Source organism: Pan paniscus, chromosome 9 (assembly GCF_029289425.2).
Source record: "Pan paniscus chromosome 9, NHGRI_mPanPan1-v2.0_pri, whole genome shotgun sequence".
In the NCBI taxonomy this organism is placed as follows: domain Eukaryota; kingdom Metazoa; phylum Chordata; class Mammalia; order Primates; family Hominidae; genus Pan; species Pan paniscus.
In genome coordinates, this window is record NC_073258.2 from 101,928,122 (window position 1) to 101,954,253 (window position 26,132).

Sequence of the window (26,132 nt, forward strand, 5' to 3'; positions counted from 1 at the left end):
TACCTGAATTTAATAAACACTCAATAAATGATAACCATTATTTTTACCCTTTAATTTTTATATTTCATACACTGTTTTGAGCTCACGGTCCATACTCACTACATGTGTATTCTATCTCATAAATAAATCACTTGGTCATAGAAGAGTAAATAGCATGAAAAGTATTTGCATTTTTTTCTAAAGAAATAATGATTACTAGTAAATACCATGCTTTAAGAAAAAAGTTATGATTCCTTAAAATGTCATATAAAGTACACAACACAAGACGCTGTAGTAGCAGTTAAAAATAAAGCTCAAAACCTGTTAATTTTTTAAAATTGAGCATTAAAATGTACTTGTTTTGCAGGAGTTAAAATAAAAAGGAAAACCCAATAGGCTATTTACATATCACTTATTAGAAAGCATAACATCTCATCAGAGGAGAAAAAAATGTCTTGATGATAAATTATATGAAGTATGCATTATATAGCTAATTATATGAGGGCCATCTAGCCACAAGAAGGATATTGTGTTCATCGGCCTGTCCTCAAATTAGGTAGATAGGGAAGATATACAGAGCATGTGACTTTCTGATGTTCTTAAATGACAATGGAGTTTAAAAACCAAGATGTAAACCAGCAGTCCTCAACCTTTTTGGTATCAGGGACCAGTTTTGTGGAATACAATTTTTCCATGGATGGTGTGGGATGGTTTCTGGATGAAATTGTTCTACCACAGATCATCAGGTATTAGATTCTCATAAGAAGTGCGCAACCTAGATCCCTTGCACGCAGAATTCACAATAGGGTTCTCACTCTTATGAGAATCTAAGGCTGCTGCTGATGTGACAGGGAGGCGGAGCTCAGTCTGTAATTCTCGCTTGGCCACTGCTCACCTCCTGCTTTGTGGCCCACTTCCTAACAGGCCATGGGCCCGCACCGGACCATGGACTGGCTGTGGTACCAGTCCACATCCTAGGGGTTGGAAATCCCTTGTGTAAATGATTAGTGTGCCTATTTTTGAGTGTCTGTCTTAAGTGTCAATTATTTCAATCAATCCTTTAAAGAAGTGACTGATAAAAGATTCCCTGGAGTTACTTTGTTTTTTTTCTGACAAAAGCAAAAGCTCTATAACTCAGATGTGATTTTCGGCTAATAATGTGGCCATGCTGTTAGAAGAGTGAGCAGTTGGACTTTAAATCTTGATCACAAATGGTCATCTCGTCTTTGCACAAATGCCAAAAAGATACCAGCAAATAGAGCCAAAAAACTTCTTAGGAGTCACTCGAATAAATACTTGATTGAGATCTAAGGGTTTCCTGTTATAAAGGAGTGCTTTTTAAAAAAAGGTTGGCTGAGAATCCTTTGTCCCAATAAAAATCTCAAGTGGAAATATAAACCAAATAAAGAAATACAGAGCTGTTCTGAGTAGAAGAAGGAACTTGACTGAGTTAAGGAGCACAATTTGAAAACCAGTCTCCTATAAGAGACCATGTATTTATCTGAAAAAGTATAAAGTAATTAATATTTGCTCAAATACAAAACAGTCTAGGAAAACAGCACAGAAGCAGGAATTTAAGACACAGAAGTTAGAGTCAGACCTCCTGAATAGTAGAAACCTCTCTTTACACCCATCTGTAAAATATAGATACTAACAGAACCTCCACCTCAAAGGACTCTTACAAGGATTAATTGAGCTAATCCAGTGAAGCAGTTAAAACAGTGCCTGGGTTATAGTGAAGGCGACTTAAGTGACTATTAAATGAATAAGCCTCTTGCACAACATCAAGATATGTTAGCAGAATAAACTGCCATCCTTCTCCATGTGTCTAACTGAATACTACGGTGTGTTGGCCACGGCTCTGGCATAACTTGTATCAAGGTATTCTCATGTTCACTAGTTGTACCACAGGTTTGTTCTGTTTTATTTTCTTCTTGGTTTTGTGCATGTCAAAGACAGGGTCTGCATACATTTTCATCTTCAGTCCCAGCACAAGCAACTTTTAAATGTAGGATCAATACATGTATCTGAAGTGAATAAATTAGTGAATCAAATCATCTTAGCAGCAGGTAGAAAGCTAATCATCTAGTTCATTTAGAACTGTATCAAAATACTTCAATATATTCTGGAAAGAGAAGCAAGACATGTACCAAAGGAGAAATGTACAAAAAGGGTTTACTCAAGTAATAGTGTAATTAGTAATTCCTAAATATAATGATTTTTCATATTATGAAATATTAAGCAGTGGTTAAAAAAACAAGTTGGAACTACATATATGAACAATAGAGCTTCAAGTCATTTTTGTATCAAAATAACATGATGCATAAATTATGATATATAATACCATTTATATATTAACATACACCAGAGAACATATTTCACACACACATACACATGGGAAAAACTGAGGTAGAGGTATAGAAAGACGGTAGGCAAGGGAACAGATTAGAGGTATTGATCAAGAGGACTTAAGCCTTATTGATAACATTTTCATTTTTTAAAGGAGATGGATTTTTGTGTTACTTGAGTAATTAAAGTACAATGATTCAGTGGCCAGAACAGGAGCAGTTATTAGCACTAGCACGCATGGCTAATACCATTGCTTCTCCTCTGGCTCTTGTAGTGGTATTAAAGTACATGTTCTGAAAGAGTATTAAAAATCTGGGAGCTCTAAATAACCAAATATGAACAGATGACACCAAATGCTATCTTTTTAACCATTTCTTTTTCAGTACAGTAGAGGTTTATTTCAATGAACCATAATGTAAAGTGGTGCTTAAAACCAATCTATCATTATCCATGCTAAACACTAAACTGAGAGACCTCAGCTTGAAAAGAAATTGGATATAGAGTTTTGAAATAAAATCTAGTGAATTACTACATATTTATTTTTAGGGTAACGTGAAAGCTGCTATAGAGTAGACTCTATTGGAGATTAAATGAATATAAATAAGATTATTGGCAAAATATCTTCTCAGAGCCCAAATATTATTCAAATTCAAATAGATTATAGTAGAAGAGATTGCTGGATGATCTGTGCACTACAAAAGATGGAGAAAGCATTACAGAGCTCTAAATATAGAACAAATAAATCGCAGAAGTTGCTGATGAAAAATTGGATGTCAATCTTTCTCTTTCTGATGCTGTATCAAGGAGAACTATGCTACCAAACCAGTTTTCATTACTAGCCTATGACACCAAGTATACCCAACTTTTGAAAGAAACACTGTATTCATAAAAGTATTTCATTTCTGTCTAGTTTCCTCTGTAGTCTATTTATTGTGATGTCTAGGTCTGAAAAACTTTCCCCATTATCTGACAGAGGGGTCAATTCTCTAGTTGTCCAAACATTGCATAAACGAATCACTTACCACATGTGCAATTAGTCATGTGTACACAAATAGGTAAAATGTCTCTCTCCACCACTACACTATAAACTTTAGTCAACAGCCAGCAAGGTCTCTCTTGTTTTACTGTGGTTTCACCAGTACCTAACACAGTGCCTGGCGCATGGCAGGTACTCAATAAATACATGAACTAATGTAATTAAGGTAATTACTTCATGAACAATTAATATATGAATAAAAGAATGAGGACAGGCTGGGTGCGGTGGCTCACGCCTGTAATCCCAGCACTTCAGGAGGCCGAGGCAGGCGGATTATGAGGTCAGGAGATTGAGACCATGGTGAAACCCCATCTCTACTAAAAAATACAAAAAATTAGCCGGGCGTGGTGGCGGGCACCCGTAGTCCCAGCTACTCGGGAGGCTAAGGCAGGAGAATGGCATGAACCCGGGAGGCGGAGCTTGCAGTGAGCCGAGATCACACCACTGCACTCCAGCATGGGCAACAGAGCGAGACTCCGTCTCAAAAAAAAAAAAAAAAAAGTGAGGATAATATTGCAATACAATTGAAAATCCTTCAGTACCTACTTAGCTTAGTGTCTTCTAAGTAATACATTTCAACTGTATTATAACATGTGTTTAATGATATTACACCAAATGTATTCACAACAAATGCTGTCATTGAGTAAAGCATCCAAAAAATAAAAGTGTGGCATTATCAGTTATGATGACTGGGTCATGTAGCAGTTATTTACTGGATGCCTAGTATATTCCTAGCACTGGGCTGGTTACTGTGTACTGGCAAAGATAAGCCATTGAGAAATAGTCCTTTCCTTCATCATACCAGGTTAGTAGTCTGCATTTGTAGGACTGGCAGGTCATTATTACTTCCTCTCTTTGGAAGGCATTAAGTCAATTCCTGACCCTTTCATGGTTCACTCCAAACCTACAAGTCTTGGTAAAGGAATGCAATGGGCTATCCAACCAACTGGTTTTTGGCCAATACTATATCCTAAACAGTTCAATTAGCTTAAAAGAAATCATTTTTCCCAACTCCTTTCTCCCATTTCCTGAGTGGTATCTTATTTCTTTATCTCTTCTCTCTTCTGTCTCATATCCAGGGAAACCCAGTCATCCAGAATGACTTTATAGGCTTTATCACCTCCCTCTCCTAACATGGGAGGGAGGTGAAGAAACTGGCTGTTGGCTCCTGCTTATGTCTTCTTATTGCTGCCCTAAATGTGAAGTTAATATGATCCATCCTTTTATATCACACACTTCTCATTACCCCTGCTCTTGCATTCTCCTTTAGGATTCACTTTTACCTTCCTAGATGTTTCATCACTTGGCTCACATCTTTTCTTCTAACCCTCTATTGTTTTTCTTTGACTGCATTTCCTATTATGAGAAAGGAAGCACAGTGGTCGAGGGCCGGGATTCTGGATTCATACCACCTGGATTTGAATCCTGACTTTACCATTTCCTAAGTGTATTAAGACAGCTTAACATCTACAGGTCTTAGTTTCCTCATTTGTAAAGTGGGAGTAATAATAATAATACCAACATTATAACAACTAAATAAGTTAAGACCTGCAAAGCACTGAAATAGTCACTGGCACAGAGAAAGCATTTTATAATGCCATCATTTTCATTCTCATCCTTGGCAACATTAGTATCCATATTGTTGCCTGTTTACTTTAAACTTCTGGCCATATTGGCATCCACACACAGCGCCACCTTGAACCAGCTCATCACGCAGCATTGCTTTATTGAAGATTTTGAACCTGATATAAGTCCTTCTACTTATCTTTCTCATTCCTGAAAACTCCTAGAACATTCTCTCTATTCTCTTGCCTTAAATTACCGATTCTCCAAATTCACCCAAACACTAGCAATCTAGTTTCTCAAACTTTAACTCTCTCAATTTCCTAATGTGAACATTCAATGCTTAGTCAGTGTAATCTTAATTTCTTCACTGTTCTTTGACTGTATACACTTAAAGCTCTCCTCAATGCCTAGAAAGCTTATTTGTCCTTTACTAATCAAATGTTCATATCTTCCATGTAGCCTTCTTCATCATTCAAGAATATACATATTTCAGCCCATAACCACCTTGCTCTGTCCAAATACAAAAACTCACAAACCACACAGATCTCATATACATTACAGAATTGCTTACTTGCGCATTTACTGAGAATCTTTATTTAGATGTTTTATGTGCATATGTTACCTCCCTAACTGTATTACAAGTTCCTTGAAAGTAGAAATGTCAATGGAAACTGATAATATGTCAGGCCTTCTTTTACATACTTTACAAGTATCAGCTCATTTAATCTTTATAGCAACCCTAAGAAATAGCCACTGTTATCCTCATTTTATCTCAAGGCAGAGAAAAGTGAAGTCAGGGAAAGGGTATCTTTGGCATAAATTGCTGAATGAAGGAACTTACTAATGTAGTTCATAATCTTGTTCTAGTTTCATGAATGATTTATCTGCATCAATCTTAAGCAACTCTTTGTAATTATTGCTAAATAAAGGTGCTTCACTTCTAGTACTCAAGACTATAGGACCATGCCAACAGCGGGAGTCCAACAAATGCTTTCTAAGAGTACATTTGGAAAGACTTCGTCTACAGTTTTGGATGCTATTCTAACAAAATGACGAGAAAGCATTTGTATTTTAGTTAGGGTGCTCTTTGTTCTATATATGCACTTTATGAAATAACTTCTGTGAATCAAACAGTTTATATATCTACTTTTGCATATCATCTCTGATTTACAAGCGCTGCAATGTAAAAATATTTAACCTATGTTTACTAACAATCAGCTACTAACTAGTTTTGTGACCTTTGGAAACTCGTATTTATATCTTTGAGATTTGCTTATCTTTCAAAAGAAGGAGCTGGGGTAGGACAAATTGGCCTTAAGAGGATTCTAAGGGAGTCATTCACTTATAAAATTATACTATCCTTAGGAGACTTTAAGAAGAGAGGAAATCATATTAATGCAGAAGGCAATGTTTAAGAAACCAGAATCAAAGTCAGATAAAAATGGTAACTCCAATTACCCATTGGAAAACTGACTTTTCCACACAAAGAACTTCTAACTGTAACTGTAAATAAATAATGTCAATGGGTAAGAGCCACTATCAGTTGCCCTATTTTCTCAAGTACCACTTTTAACACTGCCTCAATTAGTTTAAAATGCAATCAAACCCCCTAAAGCTGAATATGTTCAACATCAGTAAAATACATTCATCTTTTGTGAGAAAAAATCATGTTCTAAAAATATACAAAGCAAATATTTGTTATGAAGAACTCCTTTGAAAGCTCCCTTAAAGTGAAATTTCCTATTACCTGCTTTTCTGCTTGTAAGGAGAGGGCTCTTGAAACAAACAAACAAACAAAAATCCTCAGAACAGGAAACAAAAAGCCAACGTTCAGATCCTTGGTTCCTTGTCTAGGTGTGATCTCAGCACTCCAGAGGGAATCCTAAGCTTCATTTTACATAGTTATAGAATACATTTATTGCTGGTATTAAAATATGAAATCTTTCAATGTATTTTTATCTTCAAATGTAAAGATGTTTGGCTGCTTAGACTTTAGGTAGAAAGAAATTCAAAAATATTTTCTTTGAAAGTTAAAATCCGAAACACACTATGCAAGTAAATCTGAAATCATTAAGCACGTAAGTTCAATGAGTTTAAAAACATGAAAGTTTTACTTAAAGCAAAATACTTCTTTAGAAATTATGCTACTGTGATGTCCAGATTTTTTATTTTAAACTGTTTAATCCTGTCCTCTTATATACCTACAAAAATATACTGAACAAAAAGAGAATTCAAAAATTTGTTTAGAATTACTTCTTTGTAAATATTACATAAATATTCATGTAGTCAAAAGACAGTATCATGTAGAAAACTGCATCATATACATGTTGTGATATATGTTCGTGTATGTACAAATATGTATACGCATACATGTACATATGTGTCAACTACCATTTTTCTTTTAATCAAAATTTTAAAGTACTGCATACACATATATCTACATAATAGATATATAAAAGTACTATTAGAACAAAGCTGTTTCCTCAAAGCTAAGCAGTTAAGGAACAATAGTAGCACTGTCCTCAAGATTTTTATGACTTATGTCTAATACTGAAAGTGTTAGTCAAAGAGTATGCAATTATAGTACCCAACCACATTCCATTTTGAGTACCATAAATAAAAACATATTGTTAAAATGTCATCATATATTTTAAATTATATGGAAATATCACCATTTCTTATAAGAAACAAGGAATAATTGAAATCTATACAATATTAGATGGTCTCCATTTACAATTAAACCAATAATAAAGGATCAGGGGAAAGGAGCCTACCTTCCATTGCCCTCTTAAAGAAGACCTTACAGCTCCCACAGGTAAGGACACCATAATGACAGCCTGATGCTTCATCCCCACAGATTAAACAAATCTTCTGAGGTAATGACTCGAAGCTGTATTGTGGGCTCTGGCTGGCTTCTGAATCCGGCCTTGAAATGCAAAACAAAGTACTCCATTTATTTTTAAGTGCACCACTATCTAATACTAAAGGTTTCTTAAACCAGTATTAACAGGGTGAAAGGAGATTTTAAAAACAGAACTGTATATATACACTTGAAAGACATGCAAACTAAACTTGGTAATAGACTACCCGTAACTGGATTCACCATACTTGCAAATGATTAGCCATTCATCAGTAGCACCAATATAAAAGAACAATAATTAGTGTATAATATTATGTCCTAGAAAGCTAAAGTCGGTTAAAAGGAAATCTTTCTACAAAACTCTTTATATAGAAACAATTTAGTCTTTGACAAATGAAATGTTATGTCCTTCCTGTCTGTATGCTGGGTCAAAACAAATATGGTTTGGCTTTAAAAGTTCGATGGTACTTTGCAATGTTTTGGTTTTGAGTTTTTAAAACACAACCCTGTAATCATTGCTTACTTAAGCAAGTATATGTTTGTCATTTTAAAGTATTGTCCAATACACTGACACTGTTTTGCCTATTCACAACATAAGATTCCAAACAGAGCATTCTTTTTTTACATTCCATTACTTCAGTATGCAAAGTAGTGTTTTTTAAACCTGTATATAAAAAAAATTGTAGTGAATAGCAAGCAATAATAAGAAAACGGTGCAATGCAGTGATAGGCGTTTAAATCCACAGTTTAAACATTTCCCACGTGAACTTAATTTTAATCTTGAGATTCTTAAGAAAACTGAGCCATTGAAGTGTTCAAATCCCTAAGATGGTGCTGCTTTCGGTTCTGGCCGGCCACCTCTCAAGTCCCACCCCTCCCGGGGGAACGGTGCCTTAACTCCTCTCCAAGACAAGCACTCCTGGTAAACGTCCTTCTTCTAAGAAAGAAGCATTTCATAAAGCCCCCAACTCGCCGCGCACTTTCTGCCCCACTGGGCTACAGCGGACCTAGTGTGACGCTGCACGTTTTAAATCGGGGTTGGTTCTGCTTCGGAATCTGGAAGATTCGGAAAGTTAAAAAACAAACAAACAAAAAACAGCTTTCAGGGAGGCACGCCCCAAAAATAGTATATTCTGCGCCCACCTTCGTGTCCCCAAAAGAGTGAGGAGAGGAGGGAAGAAGAAGGGAGGCAACTGCCCCTGTGCTGTGTCCCGCTGCCCACCCTCTCCGGCCGCCCGGGGGAGCGCAGCGGTGCGCTGGGGCTGGGGCTGAGGGTTGGCGGCCGCCGCCAACGGAACCGCTACTCCCGGACGCGCTGGGCGTGCCCCGTCCCGGGCCCTCACCTCAGGTAGTTGAGATAGGGCGGGTAGACCTGCGGCAGGCCCTCCTTGAGCACGGCGGCCTGGTAGCCGAGCTGCGGGAGCCCGTTGAGGCCGAGTGCAGGGTAGAGCGCGGGGGCCGCCCCGGCGGCGGCGGCAGAGGCGGAGGTGGAGGGCAGGCCGTCCCGCGGGAGCAGGCAGCCGCTCGCGCCCGGCGCCTTGCAGGGCGGCGGCGCGAACGGGCCCTGCTGGGGCGGCGCGCCCTCCGCTTTGTACAGGATGCACTCCAGGGTCGACCCCGAGGAGGACGCGGACGAGACTGAGGCACTGGCGGGTGCGGCCGTCACCGCCGCTTCCCCGGGTCTGGATGGGGGCGCTCGCGGCGGCAGCGGGGGCGGTGGCCCCAACGGGAAATCCGGGAAGGCTGCGGGGTTGGCACCGGCCACAAGGTAGGAACGCGGGGAGCGCGCGGAGGCCTCCGCGCCTTCCTCCTCCTCCTTTATCTTTAGAGCGGGCGGCTGGAAGTCGCTATAGAGAGGGTACGCGTCGTCCTTGGGCTCGGCGTCGGGCGGGTACGCGCAGTCGGGGAAGTCGCCTACAGCGACCGGGGTGGACGAGGCAGAGGGTGAACTCCGCGGCGGGGCAAAGGCGCTGGCAGCCCCGGCCCCGCCGTCGTAACTTTCGTCTTCCAGCAGCTGCCGAGTGCGGGCTGCCAATAAGGCGTGATTGAGAGGCAGGATAGGCACGTGGATGAAATCCATCATCGTGGTGGCCAGCGGGGAGCGCCCGGGCGCCATCGGCGCGTCCTGCTCCACCAGGGCGACCCTGGGCGCTGAGAAGCGGGAATCTTCCTTGGGGACCAGGGCGACGCCTCCTGCTGCCGCCCCCGGCGGGACAGCCGCGGCTCCTCCTCCAGCCGCCGCGCCACCCAGAGCCCGAGGTTTGCCCTTCAGAAGCGGACCCGCAGACTCCTCGGACTCAGAGCCATCCTCCTCCTCAACCTCCACCGCAGCGGGCTGCGGAGACGGCTTCACTGGGGCCCCGGACCAATGAGGGCTCCCAGAGGCCGGGAGCAGCAGCTGCCGGGATGGTGACAGGCCCCGGGGCAGCACTTTATGGGCAGCTGCCGTCCCGGAGCTGTCTCCAGCCTTGCACCCGGACCGGCTCATGAGCGGGGACAACACCCCCTGGGTGGCGGGGGCAGCCGGTGGATCTTCGGGAAGTTCGGGGCCAAACAGGCACCAAGAGCTGGTGACCTCGCAGGCGGGAGGGCTGGGTTGGCTCTGCCCGGGACCTGAGGGCGCCAACAGAGTGTCCAAGACACTGTCCAGCAGTCCGCTGTCCTTTTCTGGGGGACTAGAACTGCTGCCTCCAGCACCCCTTGTAGCTTCAGCTCTGGAATATGCGCCCTCCACGTCCGACAGCGACTGCTGGTCCTGCGTCTTTTCGTTGGAGGGGTCCTGTCCCTGGCAGGGCCGAGGGAAGAGTAGCCCGTCCAGGGAGATAGGTATGGCCGAAACTTCAGGCAAGGTGTCCGAGGTCTGGCTCCCCGGGAACGGACCTGCGGCTGGGCGACACAGCAGTGGGGATCCGACCTCGGGGGAGGGCGGGCCGCCCGCCACGTGGGGAGCCCGGGGACCCTTTGCCTTCAGCTCAGTCATGACGACTGGACTCCCCTTTTCTCCTCCCCCGTCTCCAGGGAGGAGGGAAAAGGGAAGGAGGAGGGGGTTTCGGGAATATAGGGGCAGAGGGAGGAGAAAGTGGGTGTTGAATGTGGCTGGACCGGAGGGATCTCCACCTCCTGGGTCGGGGGCGGGGGAGGGCGGCGCTGGTCAGCTCCTGCCCTTGGCCTCCATCCTGTCGTCAGGGGAACTGTGGCTGTCGTTTGTCCCAGTGAGCGGCAAGTGGGGAGCGCAAGAAAAAGTAGTAATTGTAGGGATCTCGTCTCCTAACTGGGGGAGTTCTCCAAGAGAGTTCTCCAACTTCTGTCCGAGGACTGGAGACGCAGAGTACTCACAAGTCCGGCACTTGAGTGGCTGCGGCTGCGACGGCAATTTAGTGACACGCGGCTCCTTTATCTCCCGACTTTTTCTCTGGCATCAAACTCGTGCGTGCTGTGAAGCTCTCAGTCCCTCGCTGAGTTCCACTGCCCCTCTCACTAAAACCCTGGGGCTAGTCGGACCTCTCGGTACAGCCCATTCCCAGGAAGGGTCGGACTTCTGCTGGCTCCGTACTGCGGGCGACAGTCATCTCCGAAGATCTCAGATCCCAGTAGTGCGGGAGCACTAGCCGCCTCGGGTTGTAGATTTCACTCAAATGACAAGTGAAGCTAGTTCTCATTGAGAATGCCACCCACACGCGCAAATACAACAAGGCTTACCCCGATTAGTGACAGCTGTGGACTGGCCAGACAGCTTTCTAACAACGCCTCCTCCTCTAGGGAGGCCCCGCCCAAAGCCCCTCCCTACCCCAATTACCGGTAGGATCTGAAACTCTGGAGTTGGCATTTCCACCCGTTATTCTGAATGCTACTCTCAATAGCAGGTTCTTTGGGATGGAACCTCATAAGCATATTACGTTTTGTTTTGCAAATTAAGAATTATGCCCTATCTAATTGGAAAAATGAATAGATTCTATCAGAAGTAGAATTTTTGTCACCATTTTAAGATTTCAGTTTTGTAAAGATTTAACACAGAGGAAGACATTTGGCTACATTATCTTTTAAAATAATAAATGTATCAAGGATGATACTAAATAAGAGATTCTCTCCCTTATGAGTTCCATAAAAGTGAATGCTTTCAAGTTTCTCCTGCTGCGACCAACATGTCCTGCTCCTCTTGAGTATCCTCAGCGTGACAAAGAAATTTGGGAGTGGGAGATGGTAACACCTCTGTATCTATGATGGAAGTTTGGATGTTGTGTGCCACACTTCGATTTGTCTTAAGGAATGTGTTCCAATTTTTAGTAAATAGCACTTTAAGGAAAGTTTCCTTTAGCTCCAGCTTATACAGTGTGCTACATCATAACATCCTCAGTAGAGATGTTGAACAGTACTTTTTACCCTAAATATTCTTAGTCTGAAAAGTAATTATCTTTGAGCTTATAAAATGGATCCCCGCTAAATTCATGAAGTCAGTAGAAAAAGGGAAGAATATTGCAATATATATTTTAGATACACAGTCATAAACTGTATTTGACCCAAGACCATTGGGTATTTTAACATCATCTTAAATATACCTTGTTCAAAACAGAGTGAATGATTTGCAAATTTTCTTATAGGACCTCAAGGTCTAGCTGTGCTATTGACTCATAGTTTATCTCAACCATGTATAAAGAATACAGAAGAAGACTCCAGGAGGTGGGGGAGCCACTAGAGGTAAGGAGCCTGGACCCCTCGATCATCTGGGGAGGGGCTACATGAGTGAGAAACAAACCTTTATCATGTTAGGTTACTAGGATTTGGAGTTGGTTGTTCTAGTAAGTAGTTTACTCTGATTAATTTTAGATATGTGGAAGTTAGGCAGATAGAGGAAAGGTAAAGAGAATTCCGGGAAGCAGGTATAGAATGTTCACCGGGCATCAAATGGCAGGATATAATATGGCAACTGCAAGGGGACCATTATGAATAGAACAGGAGCAAGTGTGGGCACAGAAGTATATGAGACTAGAGAAGTAAACTAATTTATTAATATCATTATTGTTGTTTTCAGGCTTTCTCTTTCCAGCCTATCTTAAAACAGTTACCATGCTTTATTGAGGTATAATTCCAGTATCATACAGCTCACTCAAAGTATCAGTTCATTGATTTTTCACGTACTCAGAGTTGTGCAACCATCAGCACTATTAATTTTGTAACATGAGTATGACTCTAAAATCTCAATACCCACTAGCAGTTATTCCACATTTCCGCCTAAATCTCCCAGCAGCCACTAATATGCTTTTTGTACCTGTGATTTGGCTATTTTGGATCAAGGTTCATCCATGTTCCACATGAATCAATACTTCACTCCTTCACTCCTTTTTATTGACAAATAATATTTCATTGTATGGATAAACCACATTTTATTTATCCATCTCTATCAGTTGTTGGACATTTGGGTTGTTTACACCTTTTGGCTACCATGAAAAATCCTGCTAATGAACATTCATGTACAAGTTTTTGTGCAGCGTATATTTTCCTTTCTCCTGGATATATGCATACGAGTGGAATTGCTGGGTCATATGGCAACTCTAGGTGTGGTCTTTGGAGTAACTGCCAGACTATGGTTCAAATGATTGTACTTCTTACATTCCCACCAGCAGTGTATAAGGGTCCTAGTTTCTTCACATCTTTGACAACATTTTTTATCTGTCTTTTTTGTTATAGCCCCCCAAGTGTGTGAAGTGGTATCTCACTGATTTATTTATATTTTCCTGATGGCTAATGCCACACAGTGTATAGAATTTGTAAAATCAGGACAGCATTGCCAGGTAGTCTTGTAAGCCTTTTACCTGTGTTAACTGTAATCCTTCAACAGTCTCACAAAATAGGTACTGTTATCCCAATTTCATAGTTGGGAAAACTGATGCACAAGGTTACCCAGTATTATAAAGTTAAGTACTGTAACCCCAACCCAAGACATCAAATGACAGCCTTCTTAGGAGTGTGATTTTAAATGTCAGATGCCATATAATTTGATTTCCCGGTCGCTGCTGTAAAATTGGCACTTGGCCTCATTTTAAATCTGACAAACTACATTTGGCTTGATTTTGGTTGGTTATAATAATTCCCTTGTCAGAATGTCTGGGGAGGTTGTTTCCAAAAGATTGAAAATCTTGAAGTGGGAAAACAACAATAAAGATGTCCAGCATGTCCTAAATCACCATTATTCCATAAATTTTGATGCTGGGTGATTAGCATTTTTGGCACAGGAACTTCCCAAATGTATGAATCTTTGAATGAACAAAATTCACTGATTAAATTCAGGTGTGATGGGGCTAACTTCAAATATTCCTGAAGACTGTTTTTGGAGAAGAGGATTTAAATGTGGAAGTATTTTTTCTATAGTTTGGGGAAAAAAAAACACTTTATCAAGATATAGTTGTCATATAATAAGCTGCATATATTTAAATTGTATAATTTGTTGTTAGACCTGTGAAACTAAAATGATAAACATACCCTTTGCCTCCAAAAGTTTCCTCATGCCATTTTTTAAATCCCTTCATACTGTTCTGTCCCATCCCCTTCCCCTATACTAATCACCACTTTCTGGCAAGCCACTAATCTGCTTTCTGTCACCAAATATTAGGTTTTTAAAAATATTTATATCTGATTTATTAAACATTAAATTATACGTATGCATATGCCTTTTAGGTCTGTTTGCTTTAGATGTTTTATTAATAGATTTACTTTTGGGAAACGATTTTGGATTTACAGAAAAATTGAGCAGATAATATAGAGAATGCTCATATATCATTTGTACAATTTTCTCTGTTAGCATTTTAAATTAATAGGGTACATTTGTTACAATTAATGAACTAACACTGATAAATTGTTATTAACTAATATTCATAGTTTATTTAGATTTTCTTCATTTTCACTTAATGTCCTTTTTCCTTTCCAGGATTCCATCCAGGACACCACATTTAATTGTTATGATGTCTTGTGCTCTTCTTGGCTGTGAGAGTTTCTCAGATTTTCCTTGTATTTGATGACCTTGACAGTCCTTAGGAGTACTGGTGAGGTATATTGCAAGATGCCCTTCTATTGGGATTTGATGTATCCTCATGAGTAGACTAGGGTTTTGGGTTTTGGCGGGGTGGAAATCAAAGGGGTAATGTACTGTATTTATTACATCATATGAAGGGTACATATTGTCAACATGACTTATGACTGTTAATGTTGTTCTCCATCACCTGGCTGAAGTAGTGTTTGTCAGGTTTCTCCATTGCATAGTTACTCTTTTTTCCCTCTTTGCATACTCTGTACTCTTTGGAAGGAAATCATTATGAGTCACTTAAGGAAGTGTGGGGGAGTAGGGAGTTATGCTAGCCCTCCTTTGGAGTGGAGTAGCTACATAATTTATTTGGAATTCTGTGAGGAAGATTTGCCTCTTCTCCCCCATTTACTTCTTTATTCCGTCTTTTCTTTGTATGGATTCGTGAATACTTTGTTGCTCAAATTTTTCCAGTTTTTGGCACTGGGGGCTTTTTCAGTTGACTCTTGTGCTCCTTGACCCACTCTCTGTATTGTGTGTATGTGTGTGTATGTGTGGACTTTCTTACTTTCTGGTATTACAAGATGCTACAGACTCATCAGACTCATCTTGTATATTTCCTGCCCCAGTCGTAGAATCAGCCATTTATCCAAGGAAATTTGAGACTTTTTATTTGAAACTGGTATAGAAATGAAGATCTGGGTGCCAAATAAATTAGGTTTTATTTCTTAGAATTGTATATAATATAGTGTATCTTTTTTTCATTTGGTTTGTCTCACTCAGCATAATTATTTTGAGATTCAGCTAAATTATAGTATGTATCAATAGTTAATTCTTTTTATTCTTTTTATTTATATACTATAGTTTGTTTATCCATTTAACTGTGGATAAATATCTGAGTTGTTTCCAATTTTTTGGTATTATAAATAGAGCTACTATGAAAATGTTGTACAAGTCTTTGTATGAACATGTGTTTTCATTTTTTCTGGGTAAATACCTAGCAGTGAAATGGCTGGATAAATTAGTAGGTGCTGTGATATGAGTGTTTGTGTTCTCCCCAAATCTGTGTGTCAAAACCCAATCACCAATGTGATAGTCTTAGTAGGAGGAGGTGTTGGGGAGTGATTAGGTCATGGAGCACTGCCCTGCCCCTTCTACCATGTGAGTACACAATAAGAAGTTGCCATCTAGGAACTACAAAGCAGGTCTTCACCAGACATTGAATCTGTCACCTTTATTGTGGACTTCCCAGCCTCCTGAACTGTGAGAAATAAGTTTCTGCTGTTTATAAGCTACCTAGTTCATGGTATTTTGTTATAGCAGCCCAAATGGATCAAGACAATACATGTACATTTAACTGTCAAACAATTTTCCAAAGTGATTGTATCATTTTACATTTCCACCCAGTATATTAGAGTTCTAATTCTTCCAAAAGCTGGACAACAACTGATATAGTCAGCATTTTTAATTTTACCAATTCTAACAAGTAGATAGTGGTATCTCATTATGGTTTCAATGTGCATTTCATTAATGACTAATGATGTTGATCATGTTTTCATGTGCTTATTTGTGATATTTATATATTCCTCTTCTGTGTGTCTGTGTCTGTTCAAATCTTTTGTTTGCTTTTTTAAAAAAAAATTGAATTGTTTTGTTATTGTTGAATTTTCAGAGTTCTTTATGAATTCTGTTAGAAGTCCATTGTCATATATGGGATTTGAAAGTAGTTTCTTCTAGCCTGTGGCTTGTCTTTAAGTTCTCTTAACAGGATCTTTTGAAGAGCAGATGTTGTTAATATTGATAAAGCCTCTTTATTTACATTTTTATGAATTATGCTTTTGGTGTCATAACTGAATATTCCTTGCTAAACCCAAGGTCATAAATGTTTTCTATCATGTTTTCTTTTGGCTTTATAGTTTTAGGTTTTACATTTATATCTGTGATACATTTTAAAGTTACTTTTTAATATGGTATAAGGTCTAGATCAAAATTCACTTTTTTGCATGTGGATATCCGGTTGTTTCAGTGCCATTTGCTGAAAAGAATACCCCTTCACTAATTGCCTTTGCACCTTTGTTGAGAATCAGTTATTCAAATATGTGGAGATCTGTTTCTGTACCCTCCATTCCATTTAACTGTATTATTGGACAGTTTTTATGTCAATACATTTTCTTGATTGATGTAGCTGTAATTTTTTAAGCTGTTATTTTTTAAATCCCTCTGTATAAATGATAGCGTTCTTCCTCTAACCTTCCAGCCCTGGGGGTGAGGAGGGGCAGCCCACAGCTGTTTGAGGGAAGAGACAGGATCGAAGGTGTGCTCTGAAGCTACAGATTGCATGAGAGGCAACCCATAAAGTTTCTAAGCAGAGTGGTAACAGTGGCCCCCCACTTCTGTTTCTGAACTCCAGCTCTCAGCGTGTTGGTGACTTTGAACCCCCTCCCCAGAAATGGAAATGCCAAAATGGAAGAGCCCTCAGCCACCTAGCTCCCTTCCCAGTAGGACAGAGTTAAAGGCTAGACCATCTTCCCTCCTGGGTGGAGCCCCCCTTCCCCCCATGGATACTTAATGTACTAGTGCTCCAACTTTATTCTTCTTTTTCAAAATTGTTTTGTCTAGGTCATTTGCATTTTCATGTAAATGTTAGAAACAGTTTGTTAATATCTGCAAAAAAAACCCTTCTGCAATGTTGATTAGGATTGAGCTGAAATTATAGATGAATTTGGAGAGAACTGGCTTCTCACTAAAATTAAGTCTTCCAACCCATACAGGTAATATATCTCTCCTTCTCTCAGCAATGTTTTCAAGCTTTCAGTGTACAGGTCTTTCACATCTTTTGTCAGATTTCTCTCCAATTATTTCATATTTTTGCTGGTATTTTGGATGATGTATATATTAGCTTTCCATTGCTGAGTCAGGAAGTACCACAAACTTACTAGCTTGAAAGAGCACTCAGTTATTATCTTACAGTTTCCATGGGTCAGGAGTCTGGGCATCGGTTGGATGGATCCATTGCTTAGGGCTCACATGGCTGCAATCAGTGGATTAGCCAACACTGCGTTGTCATCTATGGCTTAGGGTGCCCATCTAGACTTATTCAGGTGACTGGCAGGCAGTGTTCAGTTCCTGGCAGCTGTAGAACTCATGTGACTTTCATCTTCTTTGAGGTCAGCAGGAAACAATTTTACTCATGCTTTTTAAGGGTTTCTGCCTGATTAAGTCAGACCCTCCCAGATGATGTCCATACCCATATTATCAAAACTGATTTGGGATTTTTTTTTTTTTTTTTTTTTTTGCAGAGTCTCATTCTGTTGCCCAGGATGGAGTGCAGTGGCATGATCTCAGCTCATTGCAACCTCAAACTCCTGGGCTCAAGCAATCTTCCTGCTTCAGTCTCCCAAGTAGCTAGGACTATAGGCATGTACCACTGTGCTTGGCAAATTTTTATTTCTTATTTTTTTTATGGAGATAGGGTCAGTCTTGCTGTGTTGCCCTGGCAGCTCCCAAACTCCTGGGTTCAAGTGATCCTCCCCACTCAGCTTCCCAAAGTGCGGGGATATGCAGGCATGAGCCACCTCACCTGACCTGATTTGGGATCTTAATTACATCTTCACATTTCCTTTTGCCATAAATGTAACATTATCCACAGAAGTGACACCGATCATATTGACAGTCAAGTCCACATTCAAGGAGAGGCAATTATACAAATACTGTACAACGGGGGGCAGGAATTTTGGAGACCATTTTATAATTATACTGAATTGCTTAGTGTTTACACAATTGATCTTTAGCTGGAGTGATGAGGTTGGGAATCCTTGCCAGTTTTTTGATTTTAGGAAGAAACCATTCAGTCTTTTAACATTAAACATGATGTTTGCTGCAGGTTTTTCATAGATACCCCTTCTCAGGTTGAAGAAATTCCCTTCTATTCTGAGTTTGCTGAAAATTTTATTAAGGGTAAATGTAGGTTTTTGCCGAATGTTATTTCAGCATCCGTTGAGATAATCATACAGTTTTTCTTTTTTAATTGGTTAATATGGTGAATGACAGTACTTGAGCTTTGAATGTTAAATGAACCTTGTATTCTTTGGCTAAATCCCACTTCATCATAATGTATGACTTTCATATATTGCATTTTGATTTGTTAAAAGCTTGTTTAGAATTTTAAAATTTCTACTCATTAGGAACACTGGCCTGTTGGTTTCGTTTCTTGTAATGACTTTATCTGATTTTGGTATCATGAATTCCACTGTATACATAGTATATTTTCTTTCTTTTTTTGAGATGGAATCTCACTCTGTTGCCCAGACTGGAGTGCAGTGGTGCAATCTCAGCCTACTGCAACCTCCGCCTCCTAGGTTCAAATGATTCTCGTGCCTCAGCCTTCCGAGTAGCTGGGACTACAGGCGCATGCCACCATACCCAGCTAATTTTTTTTTTTTTTTTTTCTTAGTAGAGACGGGGTTTCACCATGTTGGCCAGGCTGGTCTTGAACTCCTGACGTCAGGCTCAGGTGATCCGCCCACCTTGACCTCTCAAAGTGCTGGGATTACAGGTATGAGCCACTGTGCCCAGCCTACATGGTATATTTTCATATTAATAGAATAAAATAAAAGAATACAATGATAGGTATAGTTTTCATAGATAAATGTATTTTGGCACAAGCTGCTTTTTGGTGTTGGCTATCCACTATGACAGTGAGCATAGCATGCAAAGAAAGTCCTGAAGCTTTCTTAAACTTGAAAAGATGATTCAGTTTTGTCATGTTTGCTTTTCAGTTTTTATAGAGAACTAAGGAATCATTCATTCATTTTTACAAACATCTGCCTATACTATGTCATTAAACAGCTTGCTTTGTATGTTATTTTCCAAGTTGTACTGCAGTTTCTGCACTGTCATATATAATGTTCATAAAACTTCATGACATATGTATTATTATCTCCATTTTGCAGATGAGGAAATTGAAGCTTGCTGTCTTAGAGATAGTTGTTAGGAGAGCCAGAACTCACTACTAGGGCTTCTGATATCAAATGTAGTGTGATTTTTATTTTAAATATTGTGTTTCTTTATTTTTTACAGTACCAAGTGTTGGATAGTTGACAAGGTTCTTGAAATAATGTAGAAACATTTAGTTGCTCTGAGGACCCAGAAATATGAACACATTCAGTAGGGCATATTGGGCCACCCAGACCTATGACTTGGCTAGTTGGAAATTTTTATTGTCTATACAAGTTTGAGAAATAGGATTTGATATCTGTGGTTCTAGCTTGAGGCATTTCTTCTATATTTACATAGGGCTAATTGCAGGTGTAACTTGGGACTTGATGGATACTACAAGAGAAGGAGTATACAAAGGTCACTTCTCTGACCTTCCTGGTGCTCCCTCGGTTTCTGAATTCACTGCCCCAGTACAACCACTGGGTTACTAAGGCCCTTCCACAGATGTACTGAATAACCTGCAAAGTATACCTGATTTTTATACCCATGTCAGATAGTATATATTTTGCCTGAAGTGACAGGATACTCAACAAAAAGTGAGTTATATGATAGAAGTTTATTATCCCTCATAACAAGAAGTCTGGAGGAAAGTAGTTGTAGGGTTGGTTAATCATTGGCTCAGTAATAGTCTCACAGTCCCAGACTCCCTGCCTTTTCAGTGAGCTAACCTCAGCATCCAAAGATGGCTACTAAAGCTGCAGGCATCAGAGCCTCACATAACCTCATACAGAATTAGGAATAAGGAGAATTTCTCTTGGCATTATTTTTTCAAATCAGGGGGAAAAATTCTTACCCAGAAGCCCACTCCATAGACATCCTATCAAAACATATTGGCTAGAACTGAGTCATCTGTCCACCACTAAACAAGTTACTCAAACAAGAATTTGATTAGACTAACCGTGGTTCATCTCCTGCAGCTGTGTCCACTGCTCTGCGTCCTTTGCTATCAATATGTGAACACAACTGGGGTTTAGTTAGAAAGAAGTAAGAGTAGGGAGATGGCTGCTGGGAATTCAACAAATAGTGTCTGACATTATACCAAGATCTTATTTCCCTCAGAGTCCTAAGTGATACTTAATCTAAACTGAGAAAGAAATTCACACTAATGTATGAATGAATTTAATAGCCCACTTATTTTTATAAATGTAATCTTTTCATATATTTATCCTGATTATTTTTTATACATGCATATGTACATATATATTGGCAATTCTATTTTACATGATATTTCACAATAACTATCTACTCCAAATACCCCTTTAGATGCCTTGAATTAGTCTTCAACCTTATGCACTAATTGCTGATGGCTATGGCTCTCATTTCTTTGGTTCTACAGTTTAGCATATAGTTGTTCAGAGTTTACACATAGCTTCATTTGTTACACTTTTGTGTCCATGGGACTATATACACTTAACTAGACCTGGCTTGTATTGCAGTTTGGAAATACTTTTAATTTTTAATTTTGTTGTCTAGTTTTTTCTCTTTAATGTAATATAGCTTTTAGGGATTTTTTTTATATTACCATTAAAAGTTTATAGGCTGGGCACGGTGGCTCACACCTGTAATCCCAGCACTTTGGGAGGCCAAGGCGGGCGGATCACGAGGTCAGGAGATCCAGACTATCCTGGCTAACACGGTGAAACCCCGTCTCTACTAAATATACAAAAAATTAGCCAGGCGTGGTGGCGGGCACCTGTAGTCCCAGCTACTCGGGAGGCTGAGGCAGGAGAACGGCGTGAACCCAGGAAACGGAGCTTGCAGTGGGCCGAGATCATGCCACTGCACTCCAGCCTGGGCACCAGAGCAAGACTCCATCTCAAAAAAAAAAAAAAAAAAAGTTTACGTAGAATATTTTAGGATAAGGAAAGATTGGCAAATGTAAGTACTAAAGATAAAAATCTGCCATAATCTGTAGTTTATATGGTTAATATGAATGATACATTTTGTGCAATTTAGAGGAAAGGTATCATGATATTGGGCAGGAGTATGAAGGTCAAGAACTAGAAGGTAATTCCTCTACTACATTCCACAATCAAATCTTTTGAAGCAGGAGTCATAAATACCAGCTGTTTATCTTAACATGTATATATATTTTTAAGGTGAAGCAAGTTTGTTAAGAGAGTAAAGGAATAAAAGAATAGCTATTCCATAGGCAGAGCAGCCCCAAGGGCTGCTGGTTGCCTGTTTTTATGGTTATTTCTTGATTATATGCTAAACAAGGGGTGGATTATTCATGAGTTTTCTAGAAAAGGGGTGGGTAATTCCTGGAGCTGAGGGTTCCTCCCCTTTTTAGACCATATAGGGTAACTTCTGGATGTTGCCATGGCATCTGTAAACTGTCATGGCACTGGTGGGAGTGTCTTTTAACATGCCAATGCATTGTAATTAGTGAATAATGAGCAGAGAGGATGACCACAGGTCACTCTTGTCACCATCTTGGTTTAGGTGGGTTTTGGCCAGTTTCTTTACTGCAAACTGTTTTATCAGCAAGGTCTTTGTGATCTATATCTGTGCTGACCTCCTGTCTCTTTCTGTGACTTAGAATGACTAACTGCCTGGAAATGTAGCCCAGTAGATCTCAGCCTTATTTTACCCAGTCCCTATTCAAGATAGAGTCACTCTGGTTCAAATGCCTCTGACATATCCCCCCTCTCTTTTATAAGAGAACCCTTAATCCTAAGGGTTGCAGAAGGATAAAGATCCACTTTCTGTAACTTCTTCATGCTGAATAGGGGCGATGATATTCCTGCCTAAGTATTAGGGTCTTTTGAATTCAGTGTAGAGAGGAGAGGCCATTCATAACTCTGAGTTCTGACAAAAGGTGATATTTGGAAGATGAATAAGTGTTTAATTTAAGAAAACATTCAGTAAGCTTATCCTGCATTCCTACACAAAGAGTACAACAGCAATATATTTCACAACAGTAAAGCAAAATAAGTGAAATTATCCCAAGTAAACTAAATAAGAAGGCTTTCCATGAACTGGGCAACTGGTGGAACCAAGCTGATACGGGGTTGATAGCTGATTCTAATGTATGCCCAGAATTAGGATATTGATTCATATTTATACATTACCCATCCTTCTTGTTTTTCCTGAGCTGCAGTCAGAGATCGCTGATCGGTTCGTGGTAATAAGCAAGGTCAGCCTAAATTGCAGGAAAAAAAAAAAAAACAACTGATAAGACTAGAATATAATAACAAGTATACCATAGTTCTTGAAACATAATTTTTTTCTCTCTCTCGTCTTCCATTTTTACTAAAGACAAATGATGGTAGTCGAATTTGCTTTATTATACTTTATTTGTATAAAGTGCAGCAAGAATAATTATTTTTCACATAGGCTTGTAAAATTGGCTTTGATGGAACTCTCTTCCATAAGGAATTTCCGATAAGACCTTTTCTTAAAGCTGAGCTCAGCCGTGGGTTTGTACCCTCAACTACCTATGAGTTGGGTAAATTCCTCTCCTCTTGAGGTCCAAAGATAACTTGGGGCTCCTGGGTCTGTCAGAAAGTGACATTCTTTACTTACCACAGTTCAGGAACCTTGCACAGGGACAGGGTAGGCAAGGTATGAAACCAGTTTTCCCAAGGGGCTTTTATTGGCTCTGTAAGTCAAGTTTTATTTCTCAAAGAAAAGCATAACATTCAAGTCAAAGGCTTGGTAAAATAACCATTTTCTCCAACTGTGTCCTGTTACAAATGAAAACAGATTTATTGTACTTATGGAAATAACTATATTGCCATAAGTCAATAATACTTACAAATAGTTTCTAAATTATGAAGAAATCAGGTAGAGAGAAACAAGTATGGTCCAAATTTTGTTCACAGGAATATACTTTACTCAAGTGTTAAAAGTTGTAAATAGCTTTTAAAAAAAGTTTCCTTGACTCTGAAAAACAAAGCAAAGGATGAACAACATTTTAAGCAAAATGTCACATAAATTAATTCAGTCTTCTGTTACTTCACTCCATACAGTTAACTCCTGTCCTGCTTGGTAGTCAGGGACATTTCAGCTCTCCCTGACTCCTGAAAGTTTTTTTTCTCTATCCTAATGTCACACAGTCTCCAAAGTTATTAGAAACCTGCATCCAAGAATACCTGTTAGAGTCCTATAGTTGATTATAAACCACCTTTTAAAGAGGATTAAAACAAGACAACAATTATCTGTGTATGATAAAAAGTTTTAGTACAGCCACTATTAAAGCCACAATTGACTGGGAATTTTGATTACTTCTGTGGCATACAACAGTTTTACATAACAATTGTAATTATTAATAACATACTAAGTCATATGAGAATTATAGGAGTTTCTCATAATTTTGGAACACATACCACTAACACATTTATACAAATACAACCCAAAGAAAGCCAAACACCGTTTCATATTTGACAATGCTTTCTGTATGATTTTTATACCAAATAAGCCAAATGTCACTTTTGGAGTTTAGGTGACCTAATAGCTAAAAAATTAATTAGGTCAGAAAATCACATACTTTATAATTTGATTTTGGAAAGTTTGTAAAATATCAAAGATTTAAGACACTTGATATTATAAAATAGAATTCCAGGTTACCATAAGTCATTCATTTAGCCAAAATCATAACTTAAAATTTTTAAAAAGAGAAAAACCTTTACTCATTAATAGAGGGAAGACTTAGCTTTTCCAACAATCTTTTTTCTTTTCTGTCTTTTTCCTACAGTTTATTCAAAAAGGCAGACAAAAATCTTTCATTCCCTAATTTGTCTAGGAGGAAGGAAAGGAATATAATACTGTTATGATAATTTTGATAAAAAAGGAACAAATGCTATGTAAAATAGTGGTATCTTTACAAGCTTAAACACCAGAAATAATACTTTCTCATGAGGTTAACAAGATCAATAGTAATTTTATAGTCCATTTTAAAATAAAATAATGGTAATTTTAAGTTTAAAACTATAACGTGAGACAAAAAAGGCTTTCTCTTACTTTTACAGTTATACTACATATAAGAACTATTACTATTGAGAAGGACATTGGATTCCCAATAAAAAGAAAAGGAGTGTATACATACAGCTGGAAAATCATACGTTAAGGAAAATATAAGATGCATGATTAAGTGCAAAAAAAAAAAAATCCCCCTATCACCAGACCATTTCTGGAGCTGCAGGCCTTTTTCAGTTGTCAGCCAAACTCATTCCTTACAAAAAGCCTTCATTTTTTCATTATTCTGACTTAAACTAAAAACTACTCAATTCATTGAAAATTAGAAAATTTTGGCTTAGCAAAAGCCATTATCTTTTTACAATACCAGTTATTGTGAAAGCACAATATAACAGCATAGCTAAATTTAGAAAATATAAAACATGGTAGTAGTTCTCATCTTAAATAGCTACCTGTATAGAACAATTCCAGTAAACAGGAATAAAAGAGAAGGAAGGGTCTCAAGCTCGCATAGTGATTTATATTTTATTGCCGCAGGAGAATCTACTTCCCTTTCTTTTCTCTGACATTCTCTATGTTGCTAATTCTCAATCTGGTTCATGCATTTTTGTTGCTATTCCACATTAAGGTGGTCTTCAACTCTAGTTTCCTAGATGGTTACCTTCAGTTGACTACCAATTTTCATTCTACACCATATGTCTCTCTTCCTAAAGTCTTGATCATTATTTGTGAAAGAATGAGAGAAACAGTTTATTGGTAAAAACTGTAATTACAAAAACAAAGTTTGACATGGTATAGGCTTTGAAATAAGTTTTTGATAATAAAAAAATTTAAGAATTAAAACGCCTGTAATCACAGAAATAACCGCAGATGTTTTCTTTAGGCCTTAACCCTAGTGTACATGAAGAAATGGTGATGAAAACTAGTTATTAAGAAGACTTGGCCAGCCATGGTGGCTCATTCCTGTAATCCCAGCACTTTGGGAGGCCGAAGCGGGCAGATCACTTGAGGTCAGGAGTTCGAGACCAGCCTGGCCAACATGGTGAAACCCTGTTTCTACTAAAAATACAAAAATTAGCCAGGCATGGTGGCACATGCCTGTAGTCCCAGCTACTTGGGAAGCTGAGGCAGGAGAATGCCTTGAACCCGGGAGGTGGAGGTTGCAATGAGCCAAGGTCGCGCCATTACACTCCAGCCTGGGTGACAGAGCGAGACTCCATTTCAAAAAAAAAAAAGATGACTTAATTTTAATTTTAGTATTCAAATAATGTATCACTTAAAGATGGTTGTATGTTTTTCCTCCTCCTCTTTCTTCCTTAAATCAATTTAATCATGTTACCTTTACTAGTGCTTCCCATTGTATTTTTTAATATGCTTCTACATTTATTTGTTCTCAGCTTTATCTTAAT

General features: G+C 39.2%; 1 protein-coding gene and 1 long non-coding RNA gene across 5 annotated transcripts in view; one reads left to right on the forward strand and one right to left on the reverse strand.

The window, feature by feature from the left end:
• PGR (progesterone receptor) overlaps positions 1-11,513 on the reverse strand; it is a 90,956-nt gene extending 79,443 nt beyond the window's left edge. For 2 of the 3 annotated variants that reach the window (XM_063608761.1, XM_055094779.2), the window contains exons 1-2: positions 9,134-10,828; positions 7,705-7,856 (exon numbers count right to left, since the gene is read on the reverse strand). In XM_063608761.1, the coding sequence (XP_063464831.1) occupies positions 7,705-7,856; positions 9,134-10,770 (1,789 nt within the window). In that variant the 5' untranslated portion in view covers positions 10,771-10,828. Of the gene's footprint in view, positions 1-7,704; positions 7,857-9,133 lie in introns of all 3 variants that reach the window. The other variant, XM_034933585.4, reaches the window with a different exon arrangement.
• Positions 9,434-26,132, forward strand: part of LOC103783296 (uncharacterized) — a 31,626-nt gene continuing 14,927 nt past the window's right edge. For both annotated transcript variants that reach the window (XR_008954605.2, XR_004665224.3), the window contains exons 1-3: positions 9,434-9,558; positions 12,389-12,485; positions 14,713-14,832. This is a non-coding gene — a long non-coding RNA (uncharacterized LOC103783296). The remainder of the gene's footprint in view (positions 9,559-12,388; positions 12,486-14,712; positions 14,833-26,132) is intronic.